The sequence below is a fragment of the Gallus gallus genome, chromosome 28 (genome assembly GCF_016699485.2).
Source record: "Gallus gallus isolate bGalGal1 chromosome 28, bGalGal1.mat.broiler.GRCg7b, whole genome shotgun sequence".
Taxonomy (NCBI): Eukaryota; Metazoa; Chordata; class Aves; order Galliformes; family Phasianidae; genus Gallus; species Gallus gallus.
Window position 1 is genome coordinate 1,899,884 of NC_052559.1, and position 19,821 is coordinate 1,919,704.

Below are 19,821 nucleotides of genomic sequence, written 5' to 3' on the forward strand. Positions count from 1 at the left end.
GCTGACACCCATCTGCCCCCAATGCCATATTTCGGGCCCCCCCCCCGGCTCCTCCTCCCCCCCCCCCCCCCTTTCCCCAGCTCCGATCCCGGGGTCACGCGCGCACCTGTCGCTCTGCCGGCTATAATTAGCGCTCGGCGGCGAATCCCTTTGCCTTAATTAGGAATGGGGCAGGTGGAAATGTCAACCCCTCCGGGGCGGCCGTGGGGCTGAGCTGAGCGAGGAAATCATTCTCCTTTTGCTTTCCCCTCCGCGGATCTCAGCTGTACCCGGAGCAAAGCCCCGACACGGACAGCGCGGAACGAGAGCGCCCTTCTGCTTCCTCTTTGTATTCCCGTATGTATAACTGCATCCAAACCCAAGCAACCCGTGGGGCCATCCCCTGTTTACACCCTTAGGGAACCCACTCAGCCTGGCGCTCGCTCTGCCCCACAGACACAGCGCCGAGTGCCGCACTGAACCTCTCTGCGTTCCCCCCACACATCCGTCAGATGCGGACGCTGCTGCTCAAATAAAGGAGAGCCTCTGCAGTGCAGGGCCTTTGGTTTTAATTACTGCCATCATTACAGATCCGAGATCACGGGGACGTGCTGTGCGGGATTCTGACGGACGCAGTGATGGCCGCTCAGAGCGTCGTTCCAAAGCAGCAGCCGGCAGAGCTCCGGTCACCAAAGCACCGCACATCTCCTTCCTTCTGCTTATCAGCACAGCGCCTGGCGGTGCTCCTCACTGTTGCTGGCCATAAAGGGGACTGTGATGTAATTAACGACATAACGATGCCGCTGGTAAGTGCCCCCACACACCTTGTGTCCCCCTTTCCCTACAGCCCCCCTCCCATCACAGTAGGGGTGCTGTCTCCCATCCCGCACCCCCAGCACGTGGCACACGCCAGAGATGCCTTTTACTCCAGGCAGGTGATGATGTGCCCTCAGTTGGTGTTCGGGACTGCTGTGTGCTGAAAGCTTTGTGCCCTTAATGATCTCATTTGCATCCCAAATCTGGGCTGTGCCCCCCCAGCTGTGGTCCCTCTCCCTGCAGACCTTGCGGGCTGCGCTGCACCCATCAGCCGTGAGGTCAAGGTCTGGTGCTCCATTAAAATGAGCCAACCACAAATAAACACAGGTTGCCAATTAGCAGAAGATCGTTAACTAGATTCTGGAACCTTGCAATGAAGGTGTTGGAGGCGACAGATGAGATTGTTTCAGTGGAGACAGTCTATAGCAAATCTATGAATGGGACTATACAATGTGACCCCATGGCACTGCATTGCTCTGTGTTTTGAGCACCCAGACCTCTGCATGTTCCCACTCCAGTTCTTATTGCTGACATTAGCTCTGTGCTGACGTGTTTCCGGGGGGTCTCACTGCCATTTTCCCAAGGCAGCAGCATGATGGGACTGCTGCAGAGATGTGTGGAGCTGCAGTTCCTGAGGATGAATGGGACGTGAGTGCTGGGAAATGGGATTTCCAGTGGCTGCAGTGGGGTCACCCAACTGGTGCCCATCACAGTGATTACAGTGGTTCACCAAACTGCTGCCCATCTCAGTGGGGTCACCCAACTGGTGCCCATCACAACCATTGCAGTGGGATCACCCAACTGGTGCCTATCTCAGTGGGGTCACCAAACTGCTGCCCATCTCAGTGGGGTCGCCCAACTGGTGCCCATCTCAGTGGGGTCACCCAGCTGGTGCCCATCCCAGTGGTTACAGTGGGTCACCCAACGGGTACCCTCTGCCACTGTGCACTGAAGAGGAGTAGCAACAGTTGATCCCAACTGACAATCTGACCTCAGCTGAGCTCTGAGCTAACAGAGGTACTTTTTTCATCCCCTTCCCTGTGTCCCTCTCCTGCCCACGAGCCGGGGAAGTGTCTGGTTAATGAGCAAACTGTATGTGCTGTTCATTAGTGTCTATTTCACCACGTTTGACCTTAATGTGGTCAAAAAACCTGCAGGCTTTTGCAGGTCAGGGGGACACCGGGCTCAGCCACCTTTGGTCACCTTGAAACCAAATATATTTGGAACATGCCATCTTCTGTGCAGCTGAGAATTGCCTCCCACCCCAATACCCCACACGGACATCAACGAGGACAGTCACCCTTCCTGGCAGCAGGGAGCCCTCCTGACCCATCGCGTGGCCATGCCATCACAGCGTGCTCACGAGTGCTTTTTTGAGCAGCACTATCGCTGCGTGTCGGGTGAGTCACATGGCGCTCATTGAGACTTCCTTTTTCCATGCTTGTTTCTTGTACAGAGCCGTTTGCGGTGACGCTTCGCCAACACAAACATGGGGTGGCAGCTGTGGCCGCAGGCGGACAGCGATGCTCTCTGCTTTTAGAATGCGCCTGCTGCTGCCAGCTTGAGATTGAAGCTAGGAGAGGTTTGGCAGAAGGGACACAAACATTCCTGGGGAGTGCCTCTGTGCTCCTGGGGCAGCTCAGCTCTGCGACAGCCACGGAGCTCTGCTGCAGGATGCGTCAGTTATCCTAAAGCTTCAATTCAGACTTCAGATGGTAAGGTGTTGCTTATGGGGTCAGGGTTAGGATCAGGGTCAGGGTTAAGGTTAGGGTCAGGGTTACGGTTAGGATGTGAGCACGGTTATGCCAGGATTTCTTGATGCTTCCTTGGAGGTAGTGTTGGGATGAGGCAGCACTGCAGCTTATAAGGAACCAAGGGATGGCAGTGGTTTCCACCTGTAGATTTTTGCATTCTGGGTTGGTTTGCAAACTGGGTTGGTTTGCTCTGGGCTGTGCTGTGGAGCGTTTCTCCAAAGGTTGGGTGGTATTCCCATCTCAACAATGCAAAACCCTTCGTACCCATTTGGAAGAATCAAAGAACCTTGGAAAATTCTGAGCTGAAAGGGACCATCAGGAGCATCGCGTCCGACTGCTGCCCCCATACAGGACTGCCCTGAAAGAAGATAAGGAGCTCTATCAGCTGGTGGCAAAACCATGGGCTGGCAGAGTACCGAGCTTCTGTAGGATAACATTTGCTGGCACCTTGTCACAGAGCTGCCACTGCCAACAGTGACATGTTCTGTGTCACTGAGCTGATCCCACTGCTGCCCGTGGTGGTGGGAGGGCTGTGTCAGCTGGGAGCGAGGACCAGTGGGAGGAAATGGGGACCTCTGGGTGTGCTGTGGGGTGTGGGGGGAGGCAGAATTGTAGGGGGAAGGGAAAGCGACGACCACCAAAAGGTCAGTGTGAAAGGAACAGGGTGAGGCAATGTGAAGATGTCAGACAAGGTGGTGATAGCGGTCTTTTCTGACATTATTGATTCTATGGGGCTGGGAGGGGAAGGAAAGCTGGAGCCTGAAGGCAGGCAGCTTGTTTTTTCAGAGCCCAGTCAGGGATGTAGAAAATAATTCCCAAAGCATTGGGATCTGCAGCTGTTCAGCTCCCACACCCCATTACCTTACTCTGAATGGAGCACACATCGATCTCGGTGCTGCAGGAAAGGGACCTCTTTGGGGTTCAGTGCTCTGTGGGAGGAACCTGCTTCATGGGGTTAGTGGGAATGGCCATGAAAAGGAGTGGGGAATGGTTCTTTGTATCATTGTGGTGCCAGGTAATAACAGCAGGAATTCCACCTGCAGGAGCTGACGGAGCAGCTCTGTCCCCATTGTAACCTCACGTATTTCAGCCAGGTGTGTAACTCTACGCTGGCCAAAGTTGGGGGAGAGGGATCTGAATTCAGTTCTGTTGGTGGATCTGGATCCTGTTTTTGTGAGACTATTTTTGTTGTTGCAGATGAACACACAAAAAGGAAGAACTGTCCTTCAGTGGCAGTTAATACTGGAAAGCAGTGCCACACACAGAGCAGTGATTCTCACGGGATTGTCAGATCACAAAGGTGGGAAAAGATTTCCAAGATCACCAGGTGCAACCCCAACCCATCCTTCAGCCATGTCACAGCCCAATGGGATCAAGATCACCGAGGTTCCTTCAGCTGTATCACAAACCAACAAAATCCGGGTCACTGGGGCTCCTTCAGCCATGTCATGACCCAACAGGACTGGAGCCATTGGGGTTCTTTCAGCCATGTCGTAGCCCAATGGGTTTAGGATCATTGATGTTCATTCAGCTGTGTCATGACTCAACGCGACTGGGGCCATTGGGGTTTTCATGTCATGACCCAATGGGATCAGGGTCATTGGGGCTCCTTCAGCCATGTCATGACCCAGCAGGACTGGAGCCATTGGGGTTCTTTCAGCCATGTCACAGCCCAATGGGTTTAGGATCACTGGTGTTCATTCAGCTGTGTCATGACCCAATGGGACTGGGACCATTGGGGTTTCCATGTCGTGACCCAATGGGATCAGGGTAGTTGGGGTTCCTTCAGCCATGCCGCAGCCCAATGGGATTGAGGTCGTTGCAGTTCATTCAGTTGTGCCATGACCCCCCTCATATTCTTTTCCTGAATATTTCACAGCATGAACAAAGTGATAATTCTATAGGATTAAGCTTGCACCCATCCATACTACCAATTCCTCAGCTGAAATATCCCCAGATCCCATTTATAAAGCACTCAGATCGACATCTCGGATGTCTCGCTGTAAATCCTCATATTTATATACATAAGCATGTCCACATATGACTCTATATAAGTGAGATTAATTACAAAACTTGAGGTGCATACCTTCCATACCCATTGTTACAGACTGCAGCTCTATTCTAAGGACAACGCAGAGATCCCTTTGGAGGGGCCATGTGCCATGCGGACAGGACAGGGGTTATTTGGGTGAAAGCATCCTGAAAACACTCAGCTTCCAGTGCCATCACCCCTACGGGAGGACTTCAACTTCATTCAAGTCAATGTTCATTGAGTTTTGTGGATGGGGCCGAAGTCCCCCAGAGGTACAGACGAAAAGAGGGACGTGGGTTTTTGCTTGAGGATTAGTCTTGTTTTTAATCGGGTATCCACAGATTCTGATGGGATAATACAAAGCCAAAAAAAGAGCGATACATACTGAGCAGCAATCTACCCTTCTAGCACAGCCCGCCCAATTACAAACACTTTAGAAAAAAGGACATGTTTTTACATGTGGGTTTGTGTGAAAAGGGCCACTGCAAAGGAAAGAAAAACCCGGCGATCGATCTGCCCGTATCGCCACGGTGCCTTAAAAAACTCCCTTCCCCGGGGGCTGCAGAGGAACTGGGGTGGGTGCAGCAGTTCCACCACTGTTGGGCCAATGTGAGCTCATTGCTGCCACCGCTTCATTGACTCCTTCCTTTTTCAGTGCCTGGGTACGTTCAGGAGCAGATGTGTTGCTCTTCAAACCTGTGCTGCTTCGCTTTCCTCATCCACGTGTCCGTGTGTCTCTCAGCAGAAGGGTCTTTGGAAAAAAGGGAGCAGTGGAGGTGAGGGGTGCTCTCTCCACTCACACTTGTGCAGTACGGTGCGGTGTGAGTGCTCCTAATGGAGCAGCAGCATCTCAGCTTCATTCCCTGGGTCATTGCTGTGAGCCAAAGAGGATCACTGGGTGGTCCTGAATGGGAGCAGTTCCTAAATTGGCCCAAACAAAGCAGTTCAGCTGCATAAATCCACTGCCTGATGGGCAGAAATGGGGCCTGGTCTGCATCAGGAACATCATCTGGGAGAGCAATGGGGTGAAAAGAGATGGAGCTGATTCAGTTTCCGTTGGTAAAGGTATGTCTACGTGCTGGCAAAAGGCTGAATGGAAAGGTGCTTTCACTACCACATTGCTTTCATCTATTTCCTGCTGGTAGAGCAGATTTGCTCTGAGGATCTCCTACAGTCTGCTCTCTGTGGAAAAGTCAGCACCAAACCTTCCATACATCGATTCCGATCGCAGCGCTCTATGAAACAGCAAAAAAATGTGTCTGAAGTCACTTTGGATTCCTCTTGGCCCTTCGTCAGCTGCTCTACGGTCGGTGAGTCCCATCATCAGGGCTGGCAGCTCTACACCACCACCGCTCCATCGTCTGTCCCCAGTTTTTGTCTGCTGTCCTCCGGAGTTACCATCAATGTCTCACCTCTGTCGCAGCAGGACATGAATTTCTAACAGCATTTTCAAGATGAATGCAGCTCTTTTTGCATCCATTTGCCCCTCCACCCATCCCTTGACCATCCCATGGCAATGTGTTGAAGCCGCTCTACCATCCCTGAAGCATTGCAGTGTAGTTAACTATGGGACGCTGCCAACCCCATTGCCGTGTCCTCAGCAAAGAGTTTCACTTAGCATCTGAATTGCTCTCTGAAACAATAAGTTAATGATATATTTTTTGTTGCTATCAAAATGCACTTTTTACATTTAGTTGTACCTACATCCCTTGTGGGTTTGGCTGTACCCACATCCATTGGGCTGTGCCCGTACCCTTTATGGGTTGGGCATTCTCAGACATCCATCCAGCAACAGAACGTTGACACACTCCGAATGTTTTGTGAGAAATAAAAGTATGGTGCATCCTACGTGAAGTGCTCCATCAGAAAGTGCCCTTCATGAAAAAGAAGTTGCAAATGGACTCGTGTTCACACCGCTTCTTATGCGTCTCACAGGGAAGTCAGTGCATCCTCGCAGGCAACTCTTGGCCCAAAGGAACCTCTTGGGGATGCTTGGAAACTGGGGACGTGTCGTCTTCAGGCCTGTAGCTTTTCTGGAGTGGTAGACCCAGTGACTGTTCTTTGGAAAAGAATCGATAAAGGAAAAAAAGAACCCAACAACAAAACCCCAAACAGTGTTCTTAGGGCACCTCTCGGGGTCACAAAGTGGTGCATTTCATGGACTGTGGACTGTGAAGCGGTCCCAACGCCACGTGTCCTCCGCATCCCTTATCCCCCCACGCTCTGTAGCAGCACTGCTTCCCATTGTGTTTCACTCTTCACTGACGTTTTTAATAACTACAGATGTCAAAAGGGTTTTTAGAGCTGAGCTTTGACGCTATCCAACGTCCCACCCATTTGGTTGCAAACTCCACTCCCAGCATCCAATTACATTTTTGTGGAAAGCAGAGCAGATTTGTTTTTGTTTTTTTTTCTTTTTTCCCCTAAATGCATTAAAATGGTCCAAAAGCACAGAAGGACAACCTCAGTGTTATCGACAGGAGATGGCAAATTCCCACCCTACCCCAGGGAGATCCCCAGTGCTTATGGGATGAGCTGAAGCCCACAGGATCCAGAGGGGCTGCCTCGATGTTGCAGTGCTGCTCAGTCCTTCTCTGCAGTGCAGAATTCCCGTTGCCAGCGGGGCCCATAATGATGCTTGCAGAAATCCACGGTTAATTTTGGATTGCTGTGGGTTGGGGTCGCTGCGTGTGGGACCCACAGGTCTCCATCCACACCTGTTGGCACAGGGCTCTGCCCGGTGTGCTGTGTGTGAGCTCGCTCCGACGAGAGCAGGATCTTCAAATGCCTTTACCAGGTCCTTGTTTCCAACGTGCTCTCCTCTCTTCTGCTCCCAGAGCCCTCCTGAGCCCCAGCACCAGGCAGCACAGTCCCACATCACACCCTCACCATCCCAGCTTTCTCCTCCATCCCTGCACGTGGGTCTGCCCTGGGCCTGTCTGCACTGAGGGGACTGTGCTCCCCAGGACACACAGCACGTTCCTGACCCTCAGCAGTGGGAATCCACCGTGGGAGTGTTGATTGAGAAGGATTGTCCGAGGGCATGAAACCAACACAGGGGCATGGGAAGCACTCCTGTCTGCAGGGCTCCTTCCAACCACTGTGTGTGACACGAGGAGACGCTCACAGGGAGGTTCTGTAGGGGCTGCCCTGTGGGACCCTTCCCAGAGCTACTGGGGCCGTGCAGAGGCAGAATGAGCATGGTAAAAACACGGCATCTACCCACAGCAGCAGCTCACTATGAGTTAATAAGAACTGGCAGCAGACGAACGGAGGTCAAGGCTGGGAGGAGCGGTGGGCACTTGGCATTTACAGGGGGGAAATAAAGGGATAGGAAGGGGGGAAAATGGACTCTTTTCATTTCTTGCATTAGCGATCCCCTGGGGCAGCAGTGTGTCGCAGTGAAGTGGAACTGAAATGAAGAATAGATCTGTCTCTGGGCTGGTGGCAAATGGACTGCGGGATGCTCTTTGCTCACTGCGAGGAGATGAGGTCTCTGTTTGCTCCGAGCTCTCTGCAGACCATTGTTTGGATACGTTGGAACCCATCCCGGAAACAAAAAGTGCTGCTATCCTTGGAGATCTTTGTTGTTGTTGTTGTTGTTGTTGTTGAGAATCAAATGTTTTCCATAAGTTTGGAGGACTTTGCATTGTGCAGACAGGGGAGGCCCCGTGACCTTACAGAGCTCATTGCTGGGTGGTGGAGAGGTCTTCTACCCAAAGGTCGTTTCCAGGGGGGAGTGCTGGGCTGCGTCGCTCTCTGCTCCCGTTGTCCCGCGCTGCCTCGATTCAGGGCATGCTGGGAGGGAACAGACAGACAGCGTGGGTTTGGGATGGCAGATTGTAGTGTTTTGTGCTCGTTGTAATATCTGACAGTATGGCTGTGTCTGGGGGTAACCCTCCACCTAATACCAATGGGTGGATGCGGCACTGAGGGACGCGGTCAGTGGGTGGGAGGTGGGCTGGGTGACCTGAGGGGTCTCTTCCAGCCTTAATGGTTCTGTGGTTCCGCAGTCAGGGCTGAAGAGAAGGCCATGCAGAGCTCTAATGGGAATGGGTCTCCTCTAAGGGCTTTCCTGAGGGGACACGGAGAGCTCACTGCGGGGTAACAGTGGCACTCTGAGTGCATCCCATGGACCCCCATGGGTGCCCCATCCCCATAGCAGCCCAGGGCCACTGGGCAGGTGGGGGGCACCCATGGAGTGGGTGGAACTGGGACATCTCCAACGTCCCCTCCAACCAAAGTTAAGATTCTGGGATGACGCACGCATTGGCCATGTTGCACATGTGGAGCTGTTCACATTGCATACTACAAATGCAATAAAACCCCACAGCAGAGGGGAGGCAGAAGGGAATGGGTGGTCCAACCTGGTTTCCTGATCCTCTGCAGGGGGCACAGGCCTGCTGGGAAGAGAACCACGGACACAGTTAGTGAGCCTGCCCTTTGGCCTCGAGGTCCCGCGTGTTCCCATTGCTCGAATGGGTCCTGGCACACCTGACCCACAGCTCTGGGGAGGGAGGGATGGGCTGCTCTCTCTCGGGAGATGCTGAGAATAAAGCAGAGAGGCCAAAGCAGAGCTATCACCAGGCCAAGCGATCCTGGCGTGGGCTTTGGACACCGTCTTCCAAACCTCCCTAGAATTTTCCTTCCCATCTAATGTTACAGCCTTTGGGGACACCCGAATGTGCCGGACAGCAGCACTTGGCCCTCTGCACTTTCCCACTGTGCAGAAGCTGACGCCAAACGTTCCCAGTGCTGCTGGCTCTGCTCCACGACCCAGTGGCTCTGCCAGCTTATGGAGGTGACAAACGGGGCTGAGGATCCACACACACAAATGAAGGTCAGCAGCAAAGTTGCAACAAAGGCGGGGCTTGCTGTGACCCCATTCTCATCCCAAGAATGCCTCGGGTGCTTTCGAAGTGAGGGATAGATAGGAAGGAATCGTTACCTTTCCCTTTCAGCCATGTCTTGTTTCTCTTCTGCCCTGTAAGCAAAAATTGCATTTGAAATCTATCGTGTTCTGGGAGAACGGAGAGTTTGAGGTCTTCCTGGGGAGGGCTGAGGACACTGCCCTGCTGTGTAGGAGTGGGATTGGGAAAGCTGGAGCTGAATGGGGTGGGGGATGCAAGGAGCAATCAGAGGTTATGCATTAAGTGAGGGCAGGAAAGGAAACCTGTGCAGGAGATGGGGGCAGAGTAATGCACAAAGAAAAAGGGCAGCAATTTCCTGAGCGAAGGGACCGCCCCTCCTCCCCACGAGCGGTCCTACCTTTCTCTCCTGGCCTTGATCCTCTCCTCTTCGTATCTGCAACGAGCAGGAAACACTCCTTTAGCATCACCCCGCCAACACCACTCGCTCTTAGCAAAACGCAGTGTTTGCTCTCCGTGCGTTGGCTCCAGGACAGCAGGGAGCTGTCAGCACACCATTGCTCGGCATACATACAGCCCTAAGCCAAGGTCCACCCCAGGCTGTGTGCTCCCGGCATGCAGCTTTGCACTCAAGGCACCGTCCCCCTCCATCAGCATTTGTGTCCGTGGTACTCACTGCGAGACGCAGTCTGGGATCTGGACGTGCTCCATGGGGATCAGCTGCTCCAGTTCCTCCAGGCTGTGAACGTATTGGATCTTATTGATGAACTTCACGCTGGCAGAGGAAGAGAAGGAGCGTGAGGCCTTGGTTTGCTTTTCTCTCCGCAGGAATCCCGGTGTTTCTGATGGGAATGTGGAGCTCTGCACCTCTGTGCCCATCTCCTCCTCCCCTCCTCTCTGTGCTCCCTCCGCCGCGTGGTCCCACTTTGGGCACCGTTACCCAAAGCTGAGCGGAAGGTTAATGCAGTTCAGTTCCCCTTCTGAAACCACCCACGCTTGGGAGTGCATTACTTACCTGATGAAGGGCCTGGAAATAGCCAGCACTGTCCGGATGAACCACGAGGGATGCACAATGATCAGGGCTTTGAGGTTCTTCCGCAGCCTGGAGGGAAACCATGGGATGGAACGTCAAACTTGAGACCCGTTCTCAACCCCACTGTGATCTGTCAGTGCTCGGAGGGCTCCATGAGGCTTTCATGGTGCTGAGGAGCCACACATGGGGGTCTGCAACCCAAACCCATCGGAGCACTGCAATGGCAGCTTGTAGGATGGCTGTCCGCCCTGCTGGGGTCCCTATGCAGGTCTGAGTTGGGGAAGGAGGGAGTAGAGGGGGTGAAGCCAACAAATTGTGACAGAGGAAAAGATTACAGAATCTGGAACTTGGCTGAGGCCAATGGGATGAGGTCCAATGAGACCAAGCACTGCGTCGTGTCCAGAGAGGATCTGAGAAGGGTCTGGAACACAATGGAGACTTATGGGGAGTGGTTTTGGGAATGGAATGGGTCAGTATGGAGAAGAGGAGGCTCAGAGGAGACCTCATCACTGCCTACAGCTCCTGAATGGAGGAGGTTGTGGTGAGGGGGGGGTTGGCCTCTGCTCCCGGTAACAGCAATAGGATGAGGGGGGATGGCCTCACGTTGCACCAGGGGAGGGTCAGGGTGGGTATTAAGAAGAATGTATCTGGAACAGTGGTGAGGTGTCAGCACAGCTGCACAGGGAGTGGGGTGTCACCACTCCTGGGGGGTTCAGAACTGCGGAGATGTGGCACTGAGGGATTTGGGCATGGGATGGGGTTGGGGGTCGTGGAGACCTCTTCCAACCTGAACGACTCCGTGAAAGCAGTGAGAGATGTGGGAGGAGGGCAGCGGAGGCTCTCACCGTCTGTCTATCATCTGGTAGCACTTCTTCAGCCACCCCAACCCCGGCATCCTCCGCCGCGGCGTCGCTCCGTTCAGGTACACGATCATGTAGTCCTCAGCCACCAGCAGCTCCAGGCTGCTGATCACGTAGCTGCGGGATGGTCAGAAGCAAAGGGGATGTGAGGCTCATCGAAGGCACTGCGACGTCCCTCCATCATCCCAAAGGGGCTCCGGGTCCCTCCTCTGCACACCAAACTCCCCCGGCGCCACATTTCCCAGGGGCATCAGTAGATGTCTCTGCACTGTTTTGCTGCCCAGAGCGGCAGCTACAAGCTGTTCAGTGCTCTGTGGCTATGCCTGAGTCCATTGCAGCATAATTAACACTGAATGTCTGAACGCTCTGACTTCTCAGCCTTGTTTGTGAGCACTGAGGACATCCCAACGCAGTGACGTTCCCCCCAGCTGCACGCTGCAGACATTTGGCCCCAATTCAAGCTCCTTCCAGCTGAGGTTCCCAATGCAATGAGCACAGGGCAGTCCCGGGGCCCAGGCTGCCTTCTCGCCCTCCTCTCCCATCCACTTACAGGAAGAGGTTCTCCATGATATAGTGGTAATCGGCCAGGTTGCTGTCCGGCAGGTAGCAGGCGGCGAAGACGATGATGGCATTGAGTCCTTCCCCGTAGTACCCTGGAAAAGAGGCACGGGAACCGTCAGCCGCTCCTTCCAGCAAAGATCTGTCGCTAAGTCTGGGTCTGTGCTGCTTTCTGGGGCTCCGCTCAGCCCTGGGGAAGCATTTGTCCATGTGATGGACCTTTGTCACGGCTGAGTTCACCTCCAAGCTGGGTTTTGGCTGTGGGGTTCAGGGAAGAAGGAAAAAAGCACAGAGCAGGGAGTTCTGCTCCAGGTTTTTGCATGGCCACTCTCAAATGTTGGAAATGGTCCCTACCTGTGGGTACCTTCACCTCTGGCTGCGCCCCAGAGAGCTCCAGAGGGGTTTGGCACCTTCGGTTACTGCAGCACTGGGAATTGATGGGAAGGCTCAGGGAGGTTCACGCTGCCTCAGAGCCACACTTAGCACTGCTCGTGTCTATCGCAGCTCCCCGCTTCTGCCACGAGCAGCACAGAGGAACAGCAGCGTTTCCCTACAAGCCCCCAAACCAAAGGGGACGGCCCTTCCAGCTGACAGAGCCACGATGGCAGCCGGCCTCCAAGGCGTCCCCCTCACCTCCGTGCGTCACCACCCTCATGTAGGGTTTGATCATCTGCAGGTCGATGCGGTGCTCCTGCTCCCCGATGATGACGGTCCTCCAGAGCCGCCCGTTGGTTGCGCTCCCATCCTCCGTCCCACCGTCCCCAAACAGATCCGCGCTGTCCCCAGGCATATTCTTGGCTGTGGCCACAGGGGTGTCATCTGGCACAGGGACAAACCTTACACGTTACCCCAGGCTGTGGTCAGGCTGCCACCTGTGAGCCCTGAAAGCGCCGTCTCTAACAGCCAGAAGCGGCGGAAATGAGGCCATCCCCGCCAGCTCACCCAGAGCCATCCTCATACCTTCCCATTCCAACTCGTTCCCATTCCCCAGGAATTCGAGGGAATCCGTCTCGTCGGGCGTTTCGATGTCATCCACGTTGATATCCAAATCATCCGGCGTGTCCAAGAAGTCGTCGGACAGAATGGAGCCTTCGCTCTGGTCCAGGGAAATGTTGATTTCGGGTGCAACGAGCGTCTTCCGCTTACGGTGCGCCCCGTTAAAGTTTAACGTATGTGGGGGAGCTGAAGCCAAAAGGAAAACAAGGGACAGGTTGTCCTGGCCCTGCATCCCCTGTGCCAGCCGTGCTGCGGTCCTTCGTCCCCGTTTCGGGTGATGCTTTATGGGTATGGTTGGATGGAAGTGGTGATGCGTTGAGATCCCAATTTCCCCCCAACCCGGGTTTGCGTCAAAGATCCCCAAACTGAGATCTGCTTTCTCTACAAAATGGGTGTTTTGGTGGAGGCTCCATGGGACGGCCTTGTGTCCCATCTGTGCTCTGTCACCCCATTGGGTTTGTGCTCCGTTGGGACCCCCGTAAGGCGGGCTGGTACTTACAGGATGTGTGCTCGTCCTCCGCAGGGCTGCCCAGCGACTCCATGCCGGTCTCTTCTGGGAGAGGTCTGCAGGCAAACAGAAAAGTTGAGAAATCAGGGATATTTGGGAGAAAGTCACCCCATGGAGAGAGCCATGGAACAACACACAGCCCCGCCTGTGCTCATCCCTTTGGGAGCATCAGCCTGGTGATGACTTCAGGTGCTCTGCCCAACAGCTGCACCATCCCAAGTAACTCCCAACCCGTCCCCCCAGCACTGCTCCCATCCCACTGTCCCACAGAAAGAATGGGAAATCTGAGCAGGAAATCAGAATGGAAAGTCGGGATGGGAGATCTGTCTGGAACATCTAGGCAGAGACACCAGAACGAGTGCTGTCCCTGGAAACGCCGGTGCCATCCTCCTATCCCAAAGTCTGGCTTTGCTCCATCAGTGGCTCTGTTGGTGACCACAGTGCTGTTCTCGACCTCTGCATCCTGCAGCGGTGCCCGGACCCCGTGGTGTGTTGGAAGCAGATCAGTTTGGAGCAGAGATCCGGGCACCACCACCCAAACCTGATCCGGGAGCTGAAGGCTGACCATGGCTCTGCTCCCTGCGCTCCTGCAGCCCCACGAGGCTGGAAATGCCCGTGGTTTGGCTCCCCTTTCCCGATGCCAAGGCCAGGTCTCATCATGCGGCTGTTGTCCTTTGGACGTTGGTGGAGGTGCTCTTAACCCACAGAGGGACAGATTCTGAGCAGGTGGTGGCACTGAGCAGCACTGCCCACCCTGAGCTGGGCACTTTCTGGACGTTTTCCCCTTTAATTTGGGCTGGATATCGTGCCTTTCCCTGGTGTTAGCTGGGGGAGACTTTTGGCAACCTTTTTATTGCATCATGACCAAATCCCACTGACCCCATGGCGCCTTCGTGACCTCTGTGGGTTCCCAAATCTCACCAACCCCATGGCACATTCGTGGTGTCAGTGGGTTCCCAAATCCCATTGACTCCATGGCACATTCATAGCGTCAATTGGTTTCCAAATCCCACTGACCCCATGGAAAACTGATAATGTCAGTGGGTTCCCAAATCCCACCGACCCCATGGCACCTTCATGGTGTCAGTGGGTTCCCAAATCCCATTGACCCCATAGCACGCTCATAATGTCAATGGGTTCCCAAATCTCACAGACCCCATGGCACATTCATAGTGTCAATGGGTCACAAATCCCACTGACCCTGTAGCACGTTCGTGGTGTCAGTGGGTTCCCAAATCCCACTGACTCCATGGCACATTCATAGTGTCAAATGGTTCCCAAATCCCACCAACCTCATGGCACATTCATAATGTCAATGGGTTCCCAAAACCCATTGACCCCATGGCACTTTTGTGGTGTCAATGGATTCCCAAACCACACTGACCCCACAGCACCTTCACGGTGCCAATGGGCTGTTTGAAGAGGGTCCTTCTGAGCCCTCCTTGTTCCCCCACCCCTCGTTCCCCCATCCCCGCAGCAGGGGATGCGCGTGGGGCCCTCGAGCTTCAATCCCACATCCTGGGACGCCCCCGGGGCGAAACGTGGGGGATAAAACCAAACGTTTTTGGTGCGGTGCTGTGCGAACGGGGATGGGAGCGGCACGGATCCCGCAGCACGACGCTGCCCCAGCGCCGCAGCCAGCAGCCAAATTAAGCCGTGCCCATCATCGCAGGGAGGGCTGATCCTCCCCGAGCTGCTGTTGTTTATTCACGAGAGCCGATCGAAGCGCTCCGTCCCCCCCCGGCCGTGAGCAAAGGCCCCGCAGCCCCCCGCCCACCCCCCCCCCCCCCCCCGCTGTTGTCTCCGTGCCGTTTATCCAACAAACGCGGTGTAACGCACGGTTTGGCCCCACGGCTCCAAACGGAGGGGAAGGGGGCAGCGCCATTTCCCAGGGAGCGGCAATCCCGCCGTCAGATGCAAAGAGAAGAGGTCTCTTACCTTCCCGAGGGGGGTGGGATCACCGCCCCCCCGCTCTGCCTCCCCCCACACCGCGGTTCCCGCAGCGGAGCGGCTCTACGGCTCCGGGAGGAGCAACACTGAGCCCAGAGCTGCTGCGCAACGCCCGCAGCGCCGCGCGGGATGCGATGGGTGCACAGCGGGCACAGAGAGCACAGAGAGCACAGAGAGCACAGAGAGCACAGAGAGCACAGCGAGCACAGCGAGCACAGCGAGCACAGAGAGCACAGAGAGCACAGAGAGCACAGAGAGCACAGAGAGCACAGAGAGCACAGCGAGCACAGAGAGCACAGCGAGCACAGAGAGCACAGAGAGCACAGAGAGCACAGAGAGCATGCTCCCACCCCGCGGCACCGCCACCGCGTCACGGCGTCACGGCATCACAGCATCACAGCACCAGAGGATCATGGCATCACAGAGTCACAACATCATGGCATCACAGCATCATGGCATCACAGCATCACAGCATCACAGCATCGCAGCACCAGAGGATCATGGCATCACAGCAGCACAGCATCATGGCTTCATGGCATCGTGGCATCACAGAGTCACAACATCACAGCATTACAGCATCACAGCATCACAGCATCGCAGCATTGCAGCATCACATCATCACAGCATCACAGCATCACGGCATCATGGCATCACAGCATCACAGCACCGTGGCATTATGGCGTCACAGTGTCACAGCATCACAGCATCATGGCATCACAGCATCACAGCACCAGAGGATCATGGCATCACAGCATCACGGTGTCATGGCATCACATCATCACAACATCACAGCATCACAGCATCACAGCATCATGGCATCATGGCATCACAGCATCACATCATCACATCATCACAGCATCACAGCATCACAGCACCAAAGCAACACAGCATCACAGCATCACAGCATCACAGCATCACAGCACCACAGCATCGCAGCATCACAGCATCACAGCACCACAGCACCACAGCATCACAGCATCACAGCATCACAGCATCACGGCACCACAGCATCGCAGCATCACAGCATCATGGCAGCCACCGTGCAGCCTGCAGGGGGGACCCTCTCCTCCCCATGTCGCAGTCTATCAGCTGCAGCTCGGCACGTTGGCATCACACCTCGCACAGTGCCTGCATGGGGAGGGCTGGGAACGGCTCTTGGGAAGGAGCTGTGTTCAGTGCCCAGCCTGGAGCTTGCTATAGGATGGAGGCATCGCTCCACTGCAGCGAAATCAGCTCCTGATTTAATCCCTCTGTGGCAGATCCTGCCCCGCTGCCACCCACATCCCTTGTCCCTTATCCCACCTCCCTTGGCCTCTCCCCGCTTTGCGTCCAGGCGCTGCACTGCTGGCTGAGCTTGCTGCTGCACAGTGAGGTGCAGCGCATCCCCTCCTCCATCCATGGGCGTTTTGGGGAGCCTGGGGTGGAACACCGTCCTGCTGCCCCACACCGCCCGGTGACCCCAATGCCAGCAGAGGTCTGCATGGCCCACAGCAGGAAGAGAAACCTCCCCTAGAAATACAGGCTGTGCCCCCCCTCTCTTTTTGGCACAGAGGTGCTCCCACCAACGCCGCAGCTGCACTCGGGGTGAACAGAGCGGCGCTCATCAGCCATCCCTGAAGGACACAGCAGGGCCTTTCAGGGCTGCACGTGCCATCCCACAGCACACACTGCGCCTCTGTGCCGCCGACACTGCGACCCTGTGGGTTCAGCTGCAGCTGGGAGGGGGCACAGCCTCCCCCAGAGCCCCCGGTCTGTGCTGCTGGGAAGCGCGGGTGGAGGGGGGGGGATGTCGCCTTAATGCCTCTGTCTGCTGGGATGGGGGGATGTGAGGTCCCATAGGTGGCACCAGGTGACATGGGGTACCCAGTGTCCCAATGGGATGGGTGCTATAGGGTCCCATGAGTGGCACCAGGTGACGTGGGGTACCCTGCATGTCAAGGGGGTGGGTGTCAGAATGTCCCTAGGTGCCATAGGTTGCCTATTGTGCCAAGGGGACAGGTGCTATAAGGTCACTTAGGCATCGCTGGGTGACATGATGTACTCATGAGATGGGTGCTATAGGGTCCCATGGGTGACACCAGGTGCCACAGGGGACAGGTGACTGAAGTCCAGTGCATAGGTGGCACCAGGTGACACGGGGTGCCAAGGGGACAGCTGCTATAAGGACCCATAGGTGGCACCAGGTGCCCGCTGTGCCAAGCAGACAGGCAACACAGGGCCAGATTCTGCCACTTGGTCCTCGTGTCCCAATGGCTCTGGTTCCACTTTGCTCCATTTGGGAAGACACTGCTTGATCCATAGAGCAGAACACAGAGCCCACCCCTCCACCCTTCCACCCCTCCACTCTTCCACCCCTCCATCCATCCACCCCTCCATCCATCCACCCCTCCATCCATCCATCCCTCCATCCATCCATCCCTCCCTCCCTCCATCCATCCCTCCATCCATCCATCCCTCCCTCCCTCCCTCCATCCATCCATCCCTCCCTCCCTCCATCCATCCCTCCCTCCATCCATCCATCCATCCATCCATCCATCCATCCATCCATCCATCCATCCCTCCATCCATCCATCCATCCATCCCTCCATCCCTCCATCCATCCATCCCTCCCTCCATCCCTGCTGCTTCCCTACCCGGGGAAGTCCTCGTCCTGCCACTCCTCCTTCACATCCACACTCTCCATCCGCAGAGTGGCTTCTGTGGTTCCCATCACGCTCGGGAGGAAGGGCTCAGTCTGGAGGGCGGAAGGGAGAGAGGTGAAGTTGACCCTACGGGCAGTGGGTTCGGGGCAGGGAAACTGACCCCACACTAACAGAGGAGCGGAGGGGGCTGTGGGGTTTGCAGGAACATGGGGTGTTGTGGGGTTCTGTAGGATGAGAGAAAACAGCACTGAATTGTGCCAGGAGAGGCAGAGGGCGGACTTTGGAATAGTATCCTTGATGGAGAGGTCAGACACCGTCAGAGTGCTGCCACCGACCCCAGGGGGGTTCGGAACCACAACGGTGTGGCACGTGGGGATGAGGTCAGCGGCACAGCGGGATGGGGTCGGGTTGGGGGTCTGGGAGGTCCTTCCCGAGTGGACCCCACGACTCTGTGGCCTCCTGAGATGCTTTGGATCAGAACAGAGGAGGTGGGGGCAGCCCTGGATCCACACGGCGGCTGTATTACCTCCACGCTGCGGTGCCCTGAGCTCTCCCCGTGAACTGATAACCACCCCTTCCCCCTCTGCCTTCTCTTCCAATACGATCTCAACCTTCCCAGCCTCTCCTGCCGGCGCTGAGGTGCGCATCCCCTGCTGGCAGTGTTGGGTCTCTCGGGCGGCAGCGCCGTTCTGCTGACCGGGATGGACGCTGCTGGCTGTGCTTCGGCAAAGAAAGCCCCGAGCGCCTCTGCCCGCCCCATTCCCCATCCCCACGCGTGTCGCCGTGACTGCAGAGGGGCGGGAGAGGTTGAGGAGCTCCGGGGGCCGCGTGGTGCCCCAAAGGGGTCACTCCCAGCATCACTCCCGGGTAACCCACAGCCGAAAAGAAGGAGCAGCTCGGATGGAGGTGTGGGATCGAGCGGTTCGGATCCACACCCGGGGCCTCGTTCTCGTGGACGCCAACCCCGACAGCGCCTTCAGACTGTATATAAATATATCTGCCACCCTCAGAAGGTTCCAGCAGGAGCTGAGCCTCCGCTCCTATTTCCCATCCGTGCTGCGTGGGACCCCCCGAGGCCCGGCCCCACACTCAGCCCCACTCAGGGCAGACCCACCGCCCCCAACCCGGGGCTGCCCGGAGCTCAGGGCAGCCCACAGCGCACGGGATGCGCCCGGGGGGAGCGGTGGGCGCAGCGCTGAGCCCTCTACTGCGGCTCTCCCCGAGCGCAGCCCCGGTGCTGTCGGCGCTCCCGGCTGCGGGCAGTGCCCCATATCTGTGGGGCAGGCGCTGATTTCCCAGCCCGCCGCCGTGATGCTCTTTTCCTTTCGCCCTCGGGCTGCGCACGAAGGATCGGGGGAAGGACGTCCGTGTGCGCGCATCTGCTGCGAAGGAATGAAGCGGCGAAGGGGCCGGGCTGTGCGCGTCCCTCTCCGCACCTCTCCCTCTCCTCGCACCGCATCCCGTCCGTTCCCGGCCCCATTTTGGCTCTCCCCGCCCCGACGGACCCCACGTCGCCCCCCACAGCTGCGCCCGCAGCCCCCAAAGCCCCGCGGAGACGCCGTTCTCACTCACCGCCGCTGCGGTTAACGGGGATCGACGCCTCGCATTCCCCCCGGGATCGGCGCTCGGGGGGTGCGGGGATGTGCGGGTGCATCCAGGTGGGTCCCCGCTGCAGGAGCCGCTCTGGGGGTGTCACTGGGGGGGAGCGGAGGGCTGCGCTTTGTATCCTTCCATGGCGGCTCCTTCTCCGCCTCCGGAGGTGTTTCGCCGTTTTCCGCGGCGCTCTGAATTCAGCTCATTGCAGTGCTTTGTGTGCGGGGAGGAT

At 56.3% G+C, this 19,821-nt stretch overlaps 1 protein-coding gene and 1 long non-coding RNA gene across 10 annotated transcripts; one reads left to right on the forward strand and one right to left on the reverse strand.

Moving 5' to 3' along the window:
• Window positions 1-67: 67 nt before the first annotated feature.
• LOC107055337 lies at window positions 68-6,968 on the forward strand. 8 transcript variants are annotated; one of them, XR_005842132.2, is made up of 6 exons: window positions 68-336; window positions 570-785; window positions 1,963-2,195; window positions 2,336-2,510; window positions 3,593-3,643; window positions 3,747-6,968. It is a non-coding gene; the product is annotated as an uncharacterized LOC107055337 (long non-coding RNA). The 8 variants fall into 8 exon arrangements; XR_005842133.2 differs by lacking the exons at window positions 2,336-2,510; window positions 3,593-3,643 and adding an exon at window positions 911-1,443 and having other exon boundaries at window positions 2,041-2,195; XR_001470401.4 differs by lacking the exon at window positions 3,593-3,643.
• On the reverse strand, window positions 4,543-19,821 carry ATCAY (ATCAY, caytaxin). 2 transcript variants are annotated; one of them, XM_015299834.4, is made up of 13 exons: window positions 19,569-19,821; window positions 17,988-18,088; window positions 13,396-13,460; window positions 12,861-13,082; window positions 12,534-12,719; window positions 11,893-11,995; window positions 11,328-11,459; window positions 10,465-10,551; window positions 10,126-10,224; window positions 9,850-9,885; window positions 9,530-9,565; window positions 8,949-8,984; window positions 4,543-8,379 (listed from the first exon to the last, which is right to left on the reverse strand). In XM_015299834.4, the coding sequence occupies exons 2-13, from the start codon at window positions 18,062-18,064 to the stop codon at window positions 8,370-8,372; spliced, it is 1,089 nt and encodes a 362-aa protein (XP_015155320.1). In that variant the 5' UTR covers window positions 18,065-18,088; window positions 19,569-19,821; the 3' UTR covers window positions 4,543-8,369. The 2 variants fall into 2 exon arrangements, with proteins under 2 accessions (XP_015155320.1, XP_046760594.1); XM_046904638.1 differs by lacking the exon at window positions 19,569-19,821 and adding an exon at window positions 18,608-18,902.

Excerpts from the sequence above, each read along its gene's own strand:
- ATCAY (XM_046904638.1), bottom strand. The coding sequence starts at position 18,763 with ATGGGGAATGGGGCGGGCAGAGGCGCTCGGGGCTTTCTTTGCCGAAGC. Across the intron at positions 18,089-18,607 it reads CGGCAGGAGAGGCTGGGAAG|ACTGAGCCCTTCCTCCCGAG; the intron begins GTTGAGATCGTA and ends TCCGCCCTCCAG. Across the intron at positions 12,720-12,860 it reads GAACGAGTTGGAATGGGAAG|ATGACACCCCTGTGGCCACA; the intron begins GTATGAGGATGG and ends TCCCTGTGCCAG.